The sequence below is a fragment of the Neoarius graeffei genome, chromosome 19, assembly GCF_027579695.1.
Source record: "Neoarius graeffei isolate fNeoGra1 chromosome 19, fNeoGra1.pri, whole genome shotgun sequence".
Taxonomy (NCBI): domain Eukaryota; kingdom Metazoa; phylum Chordata; class Actinopteri; order Siluriformes; family Ariidae; genus Neoarius; species Neoarius graeffei.
In genome coordinates this window covers 7,174,223-7,193,657 of record NC_083587.1, presented here as the reverse complement: position 1 = coordinate 7,193,657, position 19,435 = coordinate 7,174,223, and the positions used below count along the sequence as shown (strand labels likewise).

Here is a 19,435-nt window from a genome sequence, read left to right as displayed (position 1 = left end):
TTGCTGCTGCTTCTTCCGTGTTGTTTTTGCTTCGATATTTGCGCCAAGGTTTATGCAAATGTAGCGATGTAACTGACGTATACAGCGATGTAATGACGTATACAACGATGTAACTGACGTATACAGCGACGTAATGACGCGTCTTCCCTTAGCACCGCAAGCTATGGAAAAGCAAACTGGTTCTCAGCTGGCTCGCAAGTTGAATGAGTTGTGAACCAGCACCGGCCCCGAACCAGCCCTGGAACTGATTTGGTGGAAAAGGGGTAATGGTCAGTTAAATTGTAGTCTGCATATGCGATGCGAGTTCCGTTTACTTTCACTTTACCGGGTGAAATGTGTTGATATCTGATGGGCTACGATCGGGAATGCGCGCATTCCCTTATCTCCACCTGTAGATTGTAGGTAGCCTAGCGATTTCCAAATAGCCTACTGCTTCACTTGAATGAACTTGCAGGAGTCAAGCTACTTCCTCTTTGCTCTTCGAAATGTACCTTGCAGCTATTACAGTTGAGAAAAAAATATATAGTCTGTTATTTCTCCAAATCGTATTTTGCACATGGCCTATGCCCAACAGATGTCTAATAGGCTACATTGGAAAGAATATGCTGCATGCCTAGATCTAATATCAAAACCCGAATGCCAAGTATTTGTGAATTAGGCCTATATATTCTGTCATAGAGAAGATGAGCCTTATAATTGACATGGAGCATCAGAGCATATATTCAAATGTTTGCTCTGATGTAGAAATGTATTTGAGTACAATTTAAACTGATGTTTAAAGATTTTTTCTGCGATTAATCGTGATTAAAAATTTTAATCGTTTGACAGCCCTAATATAAAATAAAATTACTTAGTTCCTCTCACTCCTTGCTACCATATTACACTCTCTATAGACAAAGTTCACACCATCAATAAAAATATCAAATTCAATTTAATTTTGTCATAGTTTGTTGATTAAATAATCAGAGACTGAGGCTACATCCCAAATGTACTGTATTGGACTTTAAGTGCACTAGTCAGTGTGTAGGGTAGAATAAACAGTGAGTGTTACTGAGCACCAGAGAGGGCTGATGTCTTACAGAGGTGGTCTTTATTGTCATGATCTTCCATGTTAATGGAAAGACATTCAGGTGGGTTGTTGAGGTCGTCTCCATGGTTGGAGATATTCAGCTCCAGCGTCTCCTCTTTCTTCACACGGACTTCTGACGTCCCTCCATCTTTGGATGTCTGTGTGTTCATGTCTTCACACAGCTAAAGATCAAACAACAAATTTGTTAGGGCAGGACGGTATCCATCCCACTCGGGAAGGTGCTGCTCTCATTTCTCACAGCATAGCTCATAGTCTCAGAACAGGCCTAGTTAATCTGTGACAATCCAGAGCCAAGGACAGGGAGCAGACAAACAGACTAAACGAACTGTCTGCTAGCTGCACAGAGCCATCACTCAGGTTCCACTATGTTGAGACTGTGTCTGTTCCCCGAGCTATAGAAAAAAGGAGAAATACTCAAAGTTTGTTCTAGTAGTCTAATTAATATAAAATTAGATCATACTGACTGTACAGCCACTGCCAGCACCTTTGATCTAAATGTAGAACGATTAAAGGACATGGGACATGGATTTTTTTCTGGGTATAATTATGTATAAAGGACATAAGAAATGCCATCTAAATCACTGCAGGGTGCCAAAAATGTGAAAATCACCACATTATTCAACTTTTTTTATACATCAGCGTAAAACAATGATTCGTTAATTAGCTAGGTGGTCACGTGACCCGTGACGTCACAAAAACTTTCCAAGGAGCCAGCGCTTGGGAATCTAATGTAAACAGGTTACCGAAATGGACACCATCGACAGTGACATTCCCGATGTTTCACAGAGATGTGAGGTTAGACCCTATCAATTCGAACCGATAGCTGGAAATTCACATGAACATAGATCTTGTCTTTACTCTGACGGGTCAGATGATTCTGAGAGTGAGAGTTCATTCAATCCCCATGAAACTGAAAGCGGTCGGCTCGATAACACTTCCTGGTAAGTTAAAAACAATTCTGCTCAAAGGCTAATGATCTGTTGAAAGAAGTATTATTTTTGTATCATACATTGAAAGTTCATCATAGATCTAGCTAAAGTCCGTTGCAAGCTAGGTTTTTTTTGCTGATATTTTTCGAGATTGATTGAGATACAATGCTTCCAGAGTCCGAGATGAAAACATTCAAAATGGCGAAACGAGTCAGAATTATGATAATCAATACTTGATACACCCAAAATTATAATACTAATCCTTACCTCGGCTTTCAGTCGCTTAGCGAATGCACCTCGGCATTTTTCCACATGAGGCCCATGGTAAAACCACACTTCCAGGAGGGGCTGCCGTCTGCCTCCCAAGCCGGCCGAGAGCGCTCCTCATCGGGCACGGCCAGGCGGGCGAATGCCCTGGTCCGTCCGCCCTGTCTAAAAAATAATGGTACAACTCCGAGTGAAGGTATCAATGCGCTGTCGAAGCGCGCAGAAGGTGTTAGTACGCCTGTCATTATAGTGCGGACTTTCCATAGCCTAGAAAATCGCTACGTTTCAATTTGTGTAACTGAACTTGTTTCATGTCACTGGTCATATAAACCTATGTAAACAGGAAAAACGCGGAAGAGAGTTTGGTCGCATCTAACTACAGTCCCAAAAAATACCATTGGCCATGCTGAGCCTAGCTACATTGCTAACAGGAGTGACAGCGCGTCTGACTGACTGGGAGGTCGCACAAAGCTCGGAGAGGTACGGAGCAGCTCGTCTCAATTCAGATAAGAGCATATTTCATTATGGAAGTACGGGGGACTGTTCCTATTTAAATGTCCATTAATGTTACAGGATTTCTTGACTGTCTCTACAGTTGTAGGAATGTTAGGCCCTGTATATTATGGCGCTATCACTGCCTCCATGAACCCGGCTATACGGCCTCTTAAATTTGGTTTGGCAATTAATATCTCTCAGTACCTGAGTATTAATGTTGAAAGAATCCTCAGTGAAATGGTCCGAACACAGTTTGTGGGAAACAGTAGGTGCAAAGTATTTTCTATGGCAGTAGTGAGCCCACACTTTCCTCAGCTTCGGGTCCTTGGGGAATGCAAAAAAAACTTGCTCCAGGGCATTTCCCATTGGAATTATTGCAACCATAAGCAGCACAATACACCATGATGTTCAATGTACGTTAAAAGACTATAAAAACAATTTTCTTGTCATTCACTTCTCCATTCATCTACCCGCTTGTGCTGTGCCCGAAAGTTTTTGTGACGCATGATCACGTGACAGCGGTTCTTCCGGTTGCAAAATATGCATATCGGAGCTCGAGCAGAAATGCCATATAATCACGAATATAACGATTTTGCTGAATTTAATAGATGATTTTGTATTTGTTGATGCAATTAATTCACATTTTTAATGTAAAGAAACTGATATAGCGTGCATTTATGTTTCATGTCCCATATCCTTTAAATATTAGATCTCTTATATCTGAAGCGCTAATTGTTAATGAACGTATCACTGATCAGGAGTTTAATGTACTGTTTAACAGAAACATGGATGAAAACAAATGAGTATACAGCATTAAATGCAACTAGTCATCCTGGTTACAGTTATATACACACCAGCCTTGTCTAACTGGTAGAGGAGGAGGCGTCGCAGTTATTTATAATGATTATCTAGGTGCAACACAAAAACCTGGACATAAATTCAATATGTTTGAAGTTCTTCATGCTAACAACATATGTATTACAGTTAAATTATGTTAATTACTGTTAAAAATTGCATTCGGTACACATCTGCACCATACCAAAAGTCCTGTACCGAAACAGTGCGGTACGAATACATGTACCATTACACCCCTACAAGATGGTAAACTGGAGCACAGCAGGAGACAGACATAAGAAGCTGTTGCCTCCAATCAGCCACACCTGGTCCTTTCCTAGCTAGGTATTTATCGTTCCCTTGGACACAATACACTCCAGGCCAGTAGAAGGTGCGCGCGCACACACACACACACACACACACACACACACACAAAGGGTAAATACTGGCTCCAACACGTATCACTGCTCACAATGTGGAAAAAGTTCTTCTCATCAGAGCAGTCTCCGAATACACCAGCGTGTTCACAAAGGAGAGAAGCCATATTACTGCTCACACTGTGGGAAGAGTTTTACGATGCAGAGCCATCTCCAAATATACCAGTGCATTCACACAGGAGACAAGCCAGATCACTGCTCACAGTGTGGAAAAATGTTGACTTATTCAGTTACATTTCAGGCACACAAGTACACTAACTCTGAGACATTCCATGATTTAAAAGTTGTCAAATTAAATATGCTTATTATGTGTTTGCTGAAAATGACCTGTACTTTTATCCTTATTGTTCATATATGACCACATATATTAAAACAATCTTATAGTAATGTTTTCTTTTGATCTTATGTAGTCATTTCAGGGTTCTCCACTTTTCAAAAATAAAAGGTGGTGGCAGAGCCCCGGTGTGGGGCCAGGGAGGCAAAGCCCCCCTGGAGCTGACGGACTTTGGGCTTTTTTGACAGTGAAGCTGGCCAAAAAATGTATATGAAATGCTAAATCATTGTTAAAATCATTTTACAAAAAAAACAATTCTTACTGTACATATCTTTGTCAATGTGAGACTCATAACAGTGACATTTCAGTTGAGACTGATGCGTCTGTCTCCTGATGAGCAATTCCAGCGTTATGGACGTGACACTTGAACTCAAAATGGCAACAAATGACCCAGTGCATGTTTTATTGTCTCCCAGTATTTAAACAGGTGTTGCATATTTTAAGGCTGTACCATACTGGAGAAGTGATAGAACAAGAACAATTCCCATAGTACATCTAGGGCATGCCAGAAAATGCCAATAAAAGATGCGTTAGGGATGTGACAGAAAAAGTATCACTTTTCTTGGGTGACTGTACATTTTTATCAAACTCTGTGAAATTGTAAACCTAATGTCGAAATGGAGATATCCATTTGATAGAGGGGTCCAAGGTGAATATTAAAAAATCTTTGTTTAAAATATTTTGTATTTCATGCAGAGTTTCGGAAGGAAAAGTCAGCATTATGGATGTGACGAAATTCCGTTATGGATGTGACGCGTCTGAAATAGACATGGCATATGTTTAGAAAATCAGCAATTTAACCACCATAACCCTTTGGAAAAACTCTCTAAATATCAGCTAAAACTATCCAAGTTCTTAAATAATATTTAGGATGGCTATTGTTTTGCTGTTTTGTGGATTTTAACATACATTTCTGTGGCTTGTGGCAATAATATAGAATTGTACATGATCAAAGTTGATTTTAGCTTGGGTTTTACATTATAAGAAAGAAAGACTGACAGTGACATATTAGGTTGGTTACAAATTGGTTCAACTTATTCACATCTGTAAAATACAGGCCTAGGTGATATCTCTGGGAGTGGTTTTGATGTTTTACATGTTGCTTTATTTTTGCATGGTGAGGTTGACATTTACATGGAATTGCCCTGATGGGCTTCCATCACAAGTACTGACTGCCTTCTGTTTAGGTAGATTTGATGCAGCCTCTTCATTAACCCTTTTCTCCCCCTTTTTCACCAGCCATTGGCACAAATCCATTTTCAGATCTTACTTGATTAAAAAAAATGTTGGTTTTCAAAGTTTACACAACAATACTCCAGCCAGCTAGAGGCTGACTTTTTTTTTTTTGATGTGTGCTGCCTAACCTCTAGCATCTTAACGTTAAAAATAAGGAGCAAATTTTCACGCATCACAATATCGCTGAAAAGCTGCAAATATGCTGTCAGTTTCAAATATAAAACATACATTCTTGATTATTTCTGGAGCAGTTGATAATTATTTATTGATCCAAATCATGTTCTAAAATTGCATTATTTTAATGTAATAAACATTTTATTCTTGCAATGAACAGTGAACCTCCTACACATGCTGCAATCCAAAAGCTGTGGTAATTACAAAATGCAGAATCCGTAATGTATTGAGCGAAACGAGTATGACATAGCATATGTTTACACGTAAATTTTATTTTCTAAAATTATTTTTTCTGTGTGAAAAATAAATGAACTTCCATGCAAATACATACGACAGCGATAATCTCCATAAAAAAAATTTCATGGACATGCCTTCGCTCAAAACTGTTTTGCTTTTTCAATTAACCGGAAGTAATGAAATTTGCATACACAATTTCATGAGAAATTTGACTGGATATTTTTGTCACTTTGAAATTTAATGATAACGTTATTGTTTTTCATAAACCGTTCCTGTCTATGAAATTCAACAATATTTGGTCACGTTAGTCTGAAATTAATGATTCAATAAAGAGCAAGTTTACCTCTTCCAGCTACTGCAAGTTGTCTGCTTCCAAATACTTGTGCGAATTTCGATTGTTTTAACTGTAGAATGCCCTCGTATATCTGTATGCAGTCGGCTGGATGTTTTTCTATTGCAATCGCGTGGCCACTTCAGGTAGCCCCGCATGCATTTGTTTAATGGTCTGTGTGTTAAATAGTTACAAAATTATAATAAAGTGAATACGATTTATTATAATGATGAAGTTACTTTTTTTGGGTTTTTTTGACCACGGGAAGGGTGGCGGGCCAGAATTATAACGTGGCGGTATACACCACTTTAAAAAGGCCCATGGAGAACAATGTATTTAATTGTCCTTAATTATCACCATACAAGTAATAATTTAACTATAACACTATCAGTGTAGTACTGCTGCATGAGTTCAATGTACTATGTTAAACGGAAATGTGGATCAAACCAAACGAGTATGTCGCATTTAAATGAAGCTATATGCTTCATTCTCAGCTATAGTGTATGCATTAGCCTCATCTAACTGGTAGAGAAGGCATCACAGTTATTTATAATGACAATCCAGACATCATACAAAAACTTAACCAACTTTTGAACATGTTTGAAGTTCTTTATACTAACATGTAGCCAAAAAAAAAAATCTACCCAATCAATTCAGCTAATTAGAACCCCAGTTCCAAAAAAATTTGTGATGCTGTGTAAAACAAATAAAAACAGAATGTGAAGATTTGCAAAATCATGGAAACCCTGTATTTCACTGAAAATAGTACAAAGACAACATATCAAATGTTGAAACTGAGAAACTGTTTTTTGAAAAATATATGTTGGTTTTGAATTTGATGTTAGCAACCAGGCCTGGAATTTCATCATTTTAGGGGCAAGGCCACTTGGCCTTTTGTGCTGTCAATTTTTTGAGGGCACGAAGGCCAAAAGCCAGGGCACCAAGGCCATGAAATAAAACAATGATTTTAAGTTCATGTCTATAATGAATTTAATTTAAGGACTAATGACTCTTCTGAGGAAGATTGGAGTCTCAGTCGAAACTATCAAGCAGGTAAAGAAACATCTCCTACACTTATGTCTGAAGATAAGAAAATATTGAACATATCTAAACTCCTCAATCCATCACTCACTTCAAAAATTGTAAAACTATATCCTTCCATAATTTTTGTTCAATTGACACCGAATCTGCAAGAGCATCTTCAGACTACTGTACTACTACGCAGATTTTTGATTAATCAAAATTGAGCCAGGAGTACATCAAAATGTTTGACTGTAAATGGAACATATACTAGCATGCAGGCTACTGATTAACCCATAAGAGCCCAGACCGATTTCTCAGTCAAGGAAAATTATTGAGGAAATAAAATGAACTAAATAGATGACAAAGAAAACATTTCTGACCTTTTATTTTTTAAAATAGCACTTTCATGTCTCAAGATCTGAAACATTAAATTGCAAATTTGCAGAACACTGCAACACTATTACACTGTTAACCTGAAAGTTCACAAGAAACATACAATACTAGTAACAAAACAATGCTAACTGCATAGATTAAAAAAGTGGCTATGAACAGACAACAGCACATATCATGCATCATATTACGGCAAGAACAAGCAGTAGTAACATCCATGACCTTACGCTTAAAGCTCGACAAAGGAACAACTTGACAGCAAGCTAATTAGCATTTGTTACCGGCTATAGTCGGTACTCGGCACGTTAAAAGTGGGTCAATGTTGTAACGACATAACGTTACTGTACAAGCAATGCTTATTTAATGGTAACAAACTTAAGCCCTACATGTTGAAATTCCTATCTTATTCGTTCATTAATTTATCACACAGTCTTACCTCAGTCAACTTCTTTCCTCCTTCTGTGAAAATTCCACGTCTCAGACGCGGACACAAGTGGGCGGGGGATGCGTTTGATTAAGTCTCCTGGTTGGCTGGTGATAGATTGGTGTCATTATAGCACGTTGGAGCGGTTCATGCCAGGCTCGAGTCCGATCCACCACTGATGAGTTGCCCAATAAGAACCCAGACTGTCATTAAAAGACGTATTTTTTTTCTCAATAAATGCAAGTGATGTTAAAGCCTATTGGCAGTCACGAGGTAGACTACAAAACTGCAAAACCGCAGGGCATCAAGGCCACTGTGGCCTTACGGCAGATTTTTTTTTCCAAGGGCACAGGGCCAAATTGAGAGGGCACAAGGGCCATGGCCCTCGTGAAATTCCTGCCCTGTCAGCAACACATTTCAGAAACGTTGGGACGGGGCAACAAAAGAATGAAAAAGTTGTGTAATGCTAAAAAAAAAATTCATTTTATAAAATCATTTGGTTAATTGGCAACAGGTTAGTAACATGATTGGGTATTAAAAGAGCATCCCAGAGAGGCGGAGTCTCTCAGAAGTAAAGATGGGGAGGGGTTCACCACTCTGTGAAAGACTGCGTGGGCAAACAGTGCAACAATTTAAGAATAACGTTCCTCAATGTAAAACTGCAAAGGATTTGGGGATCACATCATCTATGGTACATAATATCATTAAAAGATTCAGAGAATCTGGAGATCTCTGTATGCAAGAGACAAGGCTGAAAACTGACATTGGATGCTTGTAATCTTCAGGCGACACTGTATTAAAAGCAGAAATGTGTCTGTTGTGTAAATCACTGTATGAGCTCAGGAACACTTCAGAAAAAACAGCGTCTGTGAAAACACTTCACTACTACATCCACAAATGCAAGTTAAAATAAAATAAACCCAGAGCATCAATGAAGCAGTTGCTCCAACAGCTGTACCATGAGAAACCAGACTCATTTATAACTAGCCAAGTTGCTCTTCATGAGAACAATCAGATCTTCCCAAACGTTTATAGAGTATTGTTAAAAGTAGACATCATGCAACACAGTGGCAGTGTTCTCCCCAGAGCACTTTTGTGTTTCAGGGCTGATGCGCTTTAATTTCATGCCCACACACACTAAATTTGCCAACACGCTATTTTTTTTACTCCGACACTTGCTGAAAAATCACATCAGATTTCTACCTTATGATGTTTGGGCCATATGTTGAAGGAAAATCAGTGTTTTGGACTGGTTTGCTGCCATGATGCACTCAGGCAGACCAGAAATACCCCTGGGAAATCCCCAACCACAACAAAATGCCCTCAAGCAGTTTGCTGTTGCACTGGTACCATGACACTTCAGTGCATGGGCAAGCACCACTGCAATGACATCACATTTACCTTAGCAACTGTAGCTAGGCTATGCCTGGGGGGACAAGCAAACTTTGCTTACATACTGTTCACATACTGAAGCCAAGCGAACATGTCCGGTGTCTATTGCCTGTAGAAAACTACAGCTTAAAAAAAAAAAAAAAAAAAAAGCTGTACTACCGTATTACTTGGATAATCTTTGTCAGAAAGAAGCAAAGGATAGATATATGGAGAAATTAGAGTTTATTAGTGGTTATGATCCATACAAAATTCCTCGAAATGATTGGAGTGATGGTGCAGATTTGTGGCCTAGCGTTAGCTACATGTTGGAATATACCTTCCCCCCCCCCCCCAAGAGTCCTGACACGGAAGAACAGTTTAGAAAAAAAAACAACCACACAACAGAACGTTGCAAGAGCCAAAGCATTTACTCTCAAAGGACTCCTACCTGAACTGTTGGCAACTCCTGAAAAAGTGGTCAAAGCTTTATGTTCCACTTCCTCCATGTAAAGGTTGGCCACAACAGGGGATACCGGTGAGCCCATGGCGCATCCATGCTTCTGTCTGTAGAAACTTTCATTAAACTGGAAATAAGTGGTAGTCAGGCAGAGGTCAAGCAGGGTGCAAATCTGGTCCGTGGTGAGGTTCGTTCTATCCAATAAGGTGTTGTCTCGAAGCAGTTGAGTCTGTTAGAAAATGACTCCTTCGAGACAACACCTTATTGGATAGAACGAACCTCACCATGGACCAGATTTGCACCCTGCTTGACCTCTGCCTGACTACCACTTATTTCCAGTTTAATGAAAGTTTCTACAGACAGAAGCATGGATGCGCCATGGGCTCACCGGTATCCCCTGTTGTGGCCAACCTTTACATGGAGGAAGTGGAACATAAAGCTTTGACCACTTTTTCAGGAGTTGCTCCCAGCCACTGGTTCAGATATGTGGATGACACCTGGGTTAAAATCAAAACCCATGAGGTGGAAGCCTTCTCTAAGCACATCAATGCAGCGGATATTAACATCAACTTCACTCGGGAGGATGTCAGTGGGAATAATCTACCCTTCTTGGATTGCGATGTACACATTAGACAAGACAGAAGCCTGAGCATCGAGGTCTACCGGAAACCCCCACACACAGACCAGTACCTACTCTTTGACTCTCACCACCCACTGGAACACAAATTGGGGTCATTAGGACTTTGCAACACAGGGCTCAGAATATCCCTACAATGATAGAGGGAAAAGAGAAGGAGCAGAATCACATCAAGAAAGCACTTCAGAACTGCGGGTATCCCAACTGGTCTTTCCTCAAGAGCAGAAAAAGGAACAGAACAGACAAGGAGGATAACAGGAACAAACGCAAGAACATTGTCATTCCCTACATTTCTGGTCTATCTGAGAAACTCAGGAGGATCTTCTACAAACACAACATTCCGGTACATTTCAGACCCAGTAACACTCTGAAGCAGAAACTGGTCCACCCTAAGGACAGAATACCCAGACACAAACAGGACAACGTAGTGTATGCCATTCAGTGCAGTGAGGAATGCATGGACTCGTATATTGGGGAGACAAAACAACCATTTCACAGGCGCATGGCTCACAGGAGAGCCAGTTCCTCAGGCCAGGACTCTGCTGTCTACCTTCATCTTAACAAAGGACACTCATTTCAGGATTGCAACATACGCATTTTAGCCAGAGAGGATCGTTGGTATGGGCGAGGAGTTAAAGAAGCCATTTTTGTCAACCTGGAACGGCCATCACTGAACAGAGGTGGAGGTCTAAGACATCATTTATCAGCCACCTACAATGCAGTCCTTGGCACACTTCCCAGACAACTGAATGCACACCAAAACCCAGCTGTTTTCAGTGACTCACAGGAGGACAGAGAGAATCAGCATTCCATTGATCACCCTAACGGCCAATCTATTGATCATCCTAACGACTCTCTCGAGGCTGTTCACAACCAGCCCCCAGTGACCCACACCAACAGGATGACTCAATGACACCTTAAGCTGGGCATACACTGTGCGATTTTTGGCCCGATTTTGACACGATTTTCACTCGTGCGACTATTTTGGAGATCAGGCTGAGTTTTGGCTCAATTGTACGTCTCGGATCGTGTAGTATACATGGGGTAACGACAAGCGATTAACACCTCACGACCCCCTCCCGATCGATCGGATGAAAATCAAACCTGTTTGAAATCCTGAGCATCGCATGCGAGCATCGCATCCAAGCATCGGATCGTATAGTGTGAGAACAGGAATCGTAAGCTGCATGCTGTTTACCCCTGCGATTCACTCGTACAGTGTGAGCAGCAGCTGAATACCGCAATTGAAAAAAAAAAATTATATATTATATATAAAAAATCTCCTTCTCACCCCCGGCGGGGGGGTGGTATCCATGTCATCCTCAAGCTCGGGTCCTCTACCAGAGGCCTGGGAGTTTGAGGGTTCTGCGCAGTATCTTCGATGTTCCTAGGACTGCGCTCTTCTGGACTGAGGCTTCAGATGTTGTTCCTGGGATTTGCTGGAGCCACTCTCCCAGTTTGGGGGTTACTGCTCCAAGTGCCCCCACTACCACGGGGACCACGCAACCCTTGACCTTCCACATCCGTTCCAGCTGCTCTTTCAACCCTTGATACTTCTCAAGTTTCTCATGTTCCTTCTTCCTGATGTTGGCGTCAGCTGGGATCGCCACATCTATCACCACCACCCTCTTCTGCTCTTGGTCCACCACCACTATGTCCGGTTGGTTAGCCAGGATCTGTTTGTCAGTCTGGAAGCTGAAGTCCCACAGAATCTTGGCCCTGTTGTTCTCAGCCACCTTCTGTGGTATGGCCCATTGGGACTTGGGTACTTCTATTCCATACTGGTTGCAGATGTTCCTGTATACTATCCCAGCCACTTGGTTGTGCCTCTCCATGTACGCTGATCCAGCTAGCATCTTACACCCTGCTACTATGTGCTGGACTGTTTCAGGGGCTTCTTTGCACAGTCTGCATCTTGGGTCTGATCTACTCTGGTAGATCCTGGCCTCTATGGCTCTTGTGCTTATGGCCTGTTCTTGCGCTGCCATGATTAGTGCCTCTGTGCTGTCTGTCAGTCCTGCATTATCCAGCCACTGGTAGGATTTCTTGATATCAGCCACTTCCTCTATCTGACGGTGGTACATGCCATGTAGGGGTTTGTCCCTCCAGGTTGTCCGTTCCTCCTCCTCCTCTGCACTCTCATCAGGGTTCTGCTGCCTGAGACATTCACTTAGCAGTTCATCCTTTGGGGCCATCTTTCTGATGTATTCTCGGATTTTCGATGTTTCATCCTGGACCGTGGTCTTGACGCTCACTAGCCCTCGGCCTCCCTCTTTCCGCTTAGTGTATAGTCTCAGGGTGCTGGACTTGGGGTGGAACCCTCCATGCATGGTGAGGAGCTTTCTAGTCTTGATATCTGTGGCTTCTATCTCCTCCTTTGGCCAGTTTATGATACCAGCGGGGTATCTGATGACTGGTAGTGCGTACATGTTGATGGCTCGGACCTTGCTTTTACCATTCAGCTGACTTTTCAGGACCTGCCTTACTCTCTGGAGGTATTTGGCTGTGGTTGACTTCCTTGTGGCCTCTTCATGGTTTCCATTAGCCTGTGGGATGCCAAGGTACTTGTAGCTGTCTTGGATATCACCTATGTTGCCCTCTGGTAGGTCAATCCCTTCAGTCTGGATCATCTTGCCTCTCTTTGAGACCATCCGGCCACACTTGTCCAATCCGAATGACATCCCTAGGTCATCGCTGTAGATCCGGGTGGTGTGGATCAGCGAGTCTATTTCTCGCTCGTTCCTGGCATACAGCTTGATGTCATCCATGTAGAGCAGGTGGCTGATTGTTGCCCCACTACGGAATCGGTACCCGTAGCCGCTCTTCGTGATGATCTGACTGAGGGGGTTCAGGCCTATGCAGAACAGCAGTGGTGATAGCGCATCTCCTTGGTATATGCCGCACTTGATGTTGACTTGGGCAATGGGTTTTGAGTTGGCCTCTAGGGTTGTCTTCCACATTTCCATTGAGTTCTGTATGAAGGTCCTTAGGTTCCTGTTGATCTTATACAGTTCCAGACATTCCAGTATCCATGTGTGTGGCATTGAGTCGTAGGCTTTCTTGTAGTCAATCCAGGCAGTGCACAGGTTGGTCTGTCTCTTCTTACAGTCTTGGGCGACTGTTCTATCGGCCAGTAGCTGGTGCTTGGCTCCTCTGGTGTTACTGCCAATTCCTTTCTGTGCCTCGCTCATGTATTGAGCCACATGCTTACTCATTTTTGCCGCAATGATGCCTGACAGGGCCTTCCATGTTGTGCAGAGACAGGTAATTGGCCGGTAGTTGGATGGGATGGGTCCCTTCTGGGGGTCCTTCATGATTAGGACTGTCCTGCCTTGGGTTAGCCTCAGCAGCTGGTTCATCTGTGCTGCTAGGCGTTCATGGAGTGCAGTTAGCTTCTTCAGCCAGTCCGTATGGATCATATCGGGGCCTGGTGCTGTCCAGCTCTTCATCTTTGACACTCTTTCTTGGACGTCTGCCATTGAGATGGTTACTGGTTCTTGTTCTGGGAGGTTGCTGTGGTCAGCTCTTAGGTCCACTAACCATTGGGCATCGGTGTTGTGTGATGCCTTTCTTTCCCATATGTCTTTCCAGTATTTTTCCACCTCAGCTCTTGGTGGGTCTGACCGGTTGTTGTTCCCCTGCCATTGAGAGTACACCTTGGCTGGTTCAGTGGAGAACAGCTTGTTTATTCTCCTGGCCTCTCCTTCCTTGGTGTATCTCCTCAACCGGGTGGCCAGAGCTGTTAGTCGCTGTTTGGCAGTTTCGAGTGCCTCTGGTATGGAGAGTGAGTTGTACTTCCTGGGCGCCCCTTTATTCACCATGTTCCCTTTCTGTAGTTCAGCTAGCTGGCTAACTTCTCTCCTTGCTGCCTTTATCTTGGCCTCTAATCGTCTCTTCCATGGTGGATACTGTTTGTTATGTCCCGAGCCCACCTTGTGTCCAAGCATCTCCATGATTACTGTTGCTGTACTGTGTATCAGCTTGTTGGTCTCAGTGATGGTTCTTGTGGAGATTGTCTTCAGAGCAGCATTCACATCTACTAGTAGATCTTCTGAAGGTACTTGGCAACTCAGCTTCGGTAATCGTCGGGGGCTCCAGGTTTCCAGTTGGGTCACGATCTTCCTTCTCAGGTCAGCAGCTCTTGTGTTGAGGCTGTTAGCTGTTGGGGCTTGGTACCCAATCTCTGGTTGTGGGGATGATGACATCTCCCCGCTGACCTGTCTTCCTGGCTCCCCCTTGCCGTAGCATCGTTGTTGTATTTCATTAATCTCTAGTTGTGATAGCAGATTTCGATTATGGATGTTGGAACACTGGGCTAATAGCTGTTTCTTTGTTAGCCTTGATTGTGGGTTTCGAAGTATCCAATGGTCCCACATTCTCTGCATGTATCCCCTCTCTCTGGGATTGCTTGTATAGTAGCATTCCAGCAAATCCGTATTTTCTGTCCTCGTCCATCGATGTCTTGTTCCAGTAGCCCATTTCTCATCAGTTTGCCCTGGTTCCCTAGCAACTGACGCAGACCTTGTTGACCCGGGCGACGTCTGAGCCGGTATGACTCTTTCAGTTATGTTTTCACTCATTCCTGAGGTAGGCTGATATATCATGAGGGGTTTTTGCCTAAGGACCCTTACTGGATGATGTTTTTGCCCCGACCGGGATTCGAACCCCGATCTCCTGCGTCATAGTCAGTGAGCATTACCACTGTACTATCCAGCTGATATATATATATATATATATATATATATATATATATATATATATATATATATCGCACAGTGTCTGCCCAGCTTTAGATGAGCTTTTCATCCATGAGGGGATAAATACCTGATGCTCCCTACCAGTCAGACAGAACTGAAGAAGCCTTTCGGATGAGGAGGTGAAACGTCTTCAAGAATCTTCAAGCAAGTCCAGTTGCTCTCTTTTACCACCCACAGTTTACCATGACCTGGATGACTGAGAATCTTCACAGACATGACTGAGGAATGTACATCACCATGGGATCCAAACCAGACATGCAATTAGGTTAACATGGGGCAGCCTTGGGCTGAAGTGCCCTTGTGCAAGCTACCTAACCCCTAACTGTGTCACAGTCTGGCCCAGTCCACCCATGCCTTAGATTGTGGGACTACCATGCCGGCTCCAGGCCAGATCCAGGACAGAAATTCAGTCCTGCCTTGCTGAAGGCCATTTCCTGAAGCAGCACTCCCACACCTGCTACCACTCCTCTCTCATCAGCCAGGGCTTTTTAAGAACTGTTTAGAGCTACTCCATTTGCCAGACTGTCCCTAGTAGACTTTCCTCACCTCACTACAACTCCTTGGTATTGGGTCTCTTGAGGTCCCCCTGCCTGAATTTCTCCTTGTTTTTTGTCAAGTTTTTCTGTCCATTTTTTTGTCCCTGTTTTTTGCCTGCCTGTTATTTTGAATTGTGCCTTTTGCAACCTCTGCCTGGATTTCCCTTGTCCATGTGTTCATCAGTTTTTGTGAAGATTTTTCTGTCCTGTTTTTTGTCCCTGATCATGTCTACCTGCTCCTCTGTGTTTTTGACCTCCTGGCCTGTTTTTTGACTACCGATTTTTGCCTGAGCCCTACTGTACCTTTTGCCTTTCTGCCATATACTTCATTAAAAGAAGTTTTCTCTTTACACTACCTGTTTTCTGAGTCTGCTCTTGGGTCCTCACTTCACCACTCCTGACAAACTGATCCCCTGGGTGCTGTAGTATGGCTGCCCACTGCTCTGGGTGTGTGCGCGTGGGCATGTTCACTGCTTCAGATGGGTTAAATGCAGAGGATGAATTTCACTGTCCTTGAGTGTGCATGCGACAAATAAAGGCTTCTTTTTCTTTAAAGAGCTCTTCCAAACGCTCGCCAAAAACCTCCAGCACCAGCAGCACGCCCTTGTTGCACCGACAGTCGATCAGGGCTGGTGCTTCCAGGCTCTGCTCGAAGCTAGAAGCAAGGACCCGCAGGTGATATGGAGCTGGATACAGTCTGCGGGTGCTCCAGCGATCGTCCCTGCAGCCAGCGTACCCATCCAGCTGGTGAAGATGGGCCCCCAGGACAATCCCAGCGCCTTCCTTGAACTGTCTGAGTGTGTCATGGAGGCAAGCTTGTGGTCAACCTCTCATTGGGCAGCTCGCCTTCTGCCACTCCTGTTGGGGGAAATCCAGCTCGCGGCTCGACAGATCCCGGCCACCAGCAGGCTGGAGTACCCCCACCTGAAGCAAGCCATCTTTCCCACAGTTGTGGGAGGGCATTGAGTAGCGCTTGTCCAAGGTGTTGATCATTTTCCTAAATCCCTCGTTTTGTACGGTGTTAATGGAGGCCATATCTTTGGCCAAGTGATGTGATCGCCTCTGTTATCTCCTTATACCTATGGAAGCTTGATGGGTATGGTGATGCATTGTGCAAGGTTTCGGCCATCAGTGTCTGTGCTGTCGGGCAACAGACATTGTTTCACTTGCTGTTTTTTTGTCCTTTACAGCTTCGTCATATTGCACTCTGTGGTGACGTTTAAGGTGATTGTATAAATTGGTGTTGTTACCATGTGGTGTTGATGTACCATGGTGGTGTAGTGGTCATCGCTGTCACCTTATGGCATGAAGGTTCCGGGTTCGAACCCCGCGACCAAGAGGGGCTTTTCTGTGTGGAGTCTGCATGTTCTCCCCGTGTCTGCGTGAGTTTCCTCTGGGTGCTCCGGTTTCCCCCACAGTTCAAAGACATGCAGATTGTACAATGGGGCCAGTGTAATTGGCGCAAGCTGTAGTGGTTTCCAAGCCTTAATGTATGTACACACAGTACTCAGCGTAAATGAGTAACATTTTAAACAATATCTCAATGAACACAATTATCAAAATGTTGACAAGACAAAAAGTTTAATATAACATCTGTTTAACTTATAAGGTGAAAGTAAGAAAGCACAACTTGATTCATCACACACTTGTGAAATTTCCTCTCTGCATTTAACCCATCTGAAGCAGTGAACGCACACATGCACGTGAGCAATGATCACACACCCATACCCAGAGCAGTGGGCAGCCATGCTAACAGCACCCAGGGAGCAGTTGGGAATTAGGTGCCTTGCTCAAGGGCACCTCAGCCCAAGGCTGTCCCATAAATCTAACCACATGTCTCTGGATTGTGCGGGAAAACAGAGCACCTGGAGAAAACCCATGCAGACACAGGGAGAACATGCAAACTCCACACAGCAAGGCCCTTGCCGGCCGCTGGGTTTGAACCCAGAACCTTCTTGCTGTGAGGCGACCGTGGTAACCACTACACCACCGTGCCGCCCACAGTTAATAATAAAACTTAGATTACACATTTTTTCAGTTTTACTCAAATTAGGGTGGTGCAAAAATGAATACACCCCACAACAAAAACTACTACATCTAGTACTTTGTATGGCCTCCATGATTTTTAACGACAGCACCAAGTCTTCTAGGCATGGAATGAACAAGTTGGCGACGTTTTGCAACAATCTTTTTCCATTCTTTAACAATGACCTCTTTTAGTGACTAGATGCTGGATGGAGAGTGATGCTCAACTTGTCTCTTCAGAATTCCCCATAGGTGTTCGATTGGGTTCAGATCAGGAGACATACTTGGCCACTGAATCACTTTCACCCTGTTCATCTCAAATCATCTCTAGCTGCTTTATCCTGTTCTACAGGGTCGCAGGCAAGCTGGAGCCTATCCCAGCTGACTACGGGCGAAAGGCGGGGTACACCCTGGACAAGTAGCCAGGTCATCACAGGGCTGACACACAGACACAGACAACCATTCACACCTACGATCAATTTAGAGTCACCAGTTAACCTAACCTGCATGTCTTTGGACTGTGGGGGAAACCGGAGCACCCGGAGGAAACCCACGCGGACATGGGGAGAACATGCAAACTCCGCACAGAAAGGCCCTCACCGGCCATGGGGCTCGAACCTGGACCTTCTTGCTGTGAGGCGACAGCGCTAACCACTACACCACCGTGCCACCTACTTTCACCCTGTTCTTCAGAAATCCAACAGTGTCCTTAGATGTGTGTTTAGTCATGTTCGAAAAGTGCATGACGACCAAGGGCACGGAGTGATGGTAGCATCTTCTCTTTCAGTATAGAGCAATACATCTGTGAATTCATGATGCCATCAATGAAATGCAGCTCCCCAACACCAGCAGCACTCATGCAGCCCCACGTAAGGACACTGCCACCACCATGTTTCACTGTAGGCACCATGCATTTTTCTTTGTATTCCTCACCTTTGCGACACCATACAGTTTTGAAGCCATCAGTTCCAAAAACATTTATCTTGGTCTCATCACTCCAGAGTATAGAGTCCCAAGTAGTCTTCATCTTTGTCAGCATGGACCCTGGCAAACTCTAGGCAGGCTTTTTTTGTCCCTGGGCTTTAGGAGAGCTGCTTTTGTGGACGGCATCCATGCATGCCATTCCTCTGCAGTGTACGCCATATTGTGTCACGGGAAATAGTCACCCCAGTTTGGCTTTCTACTTCTTTAGATAACTGCAGTGAACTTGTATGCCGATTTTCTTCAACACTTCTCATCAGAAGACGCTCCTGTTGAGGTGTTAACTTCCATGGATGACCTGGACGTCTGTGAGATGGTTGCAGTTCCAGCTTTCTTAAATTTTTGTACCACTTTTGCTACAGTATTCTGACTGATAAGTAAAGCTTTGCTGATCTTCTTGTAGCCTTCACCTTTGTGGCGTAAAGAAATTATTTTCTTTGGGGAATTCTGAAGAGACAAGTTGAACATCA

General features: G+C 43.5%; 1 protein-coding gene across 23 annotated transcripts in view; it reads right to left on the bottom strand.

Annotated features, from left to right (window-relative positions):
* Positions 1–19,435, bottom strand: part of LOC132867671 (zinc finger protein 271-like) — an 806,111-nt gene that overhangs the window by 97,619 nt on the left and 689,057 nt on the right. For 3 of the 23 annotated variants that reach the window (XM_060900652.1, XM_060900650.1, XM_060900656.1), the window contains exon 2: positions 1,080–1,251. The exons of 19 other annotated variants lie outside the window; for them this stretch is intronic. In XM_060900652.1, the coding sequence (XP_060756635.1) occupies positions 1,080–1,239 (160 nt within the window). In that variant the 5' untranslated portion in view covers positions 1,240–1,251. Of the gene's footprint in view, positions 1–1,079; positions 1,252–2,286; positions 2,452–19,435 lie in introns of all 23 variants that reach the window. One more of the 23 variants, XM_060900651.1, reaches the window with a different exon arrangement.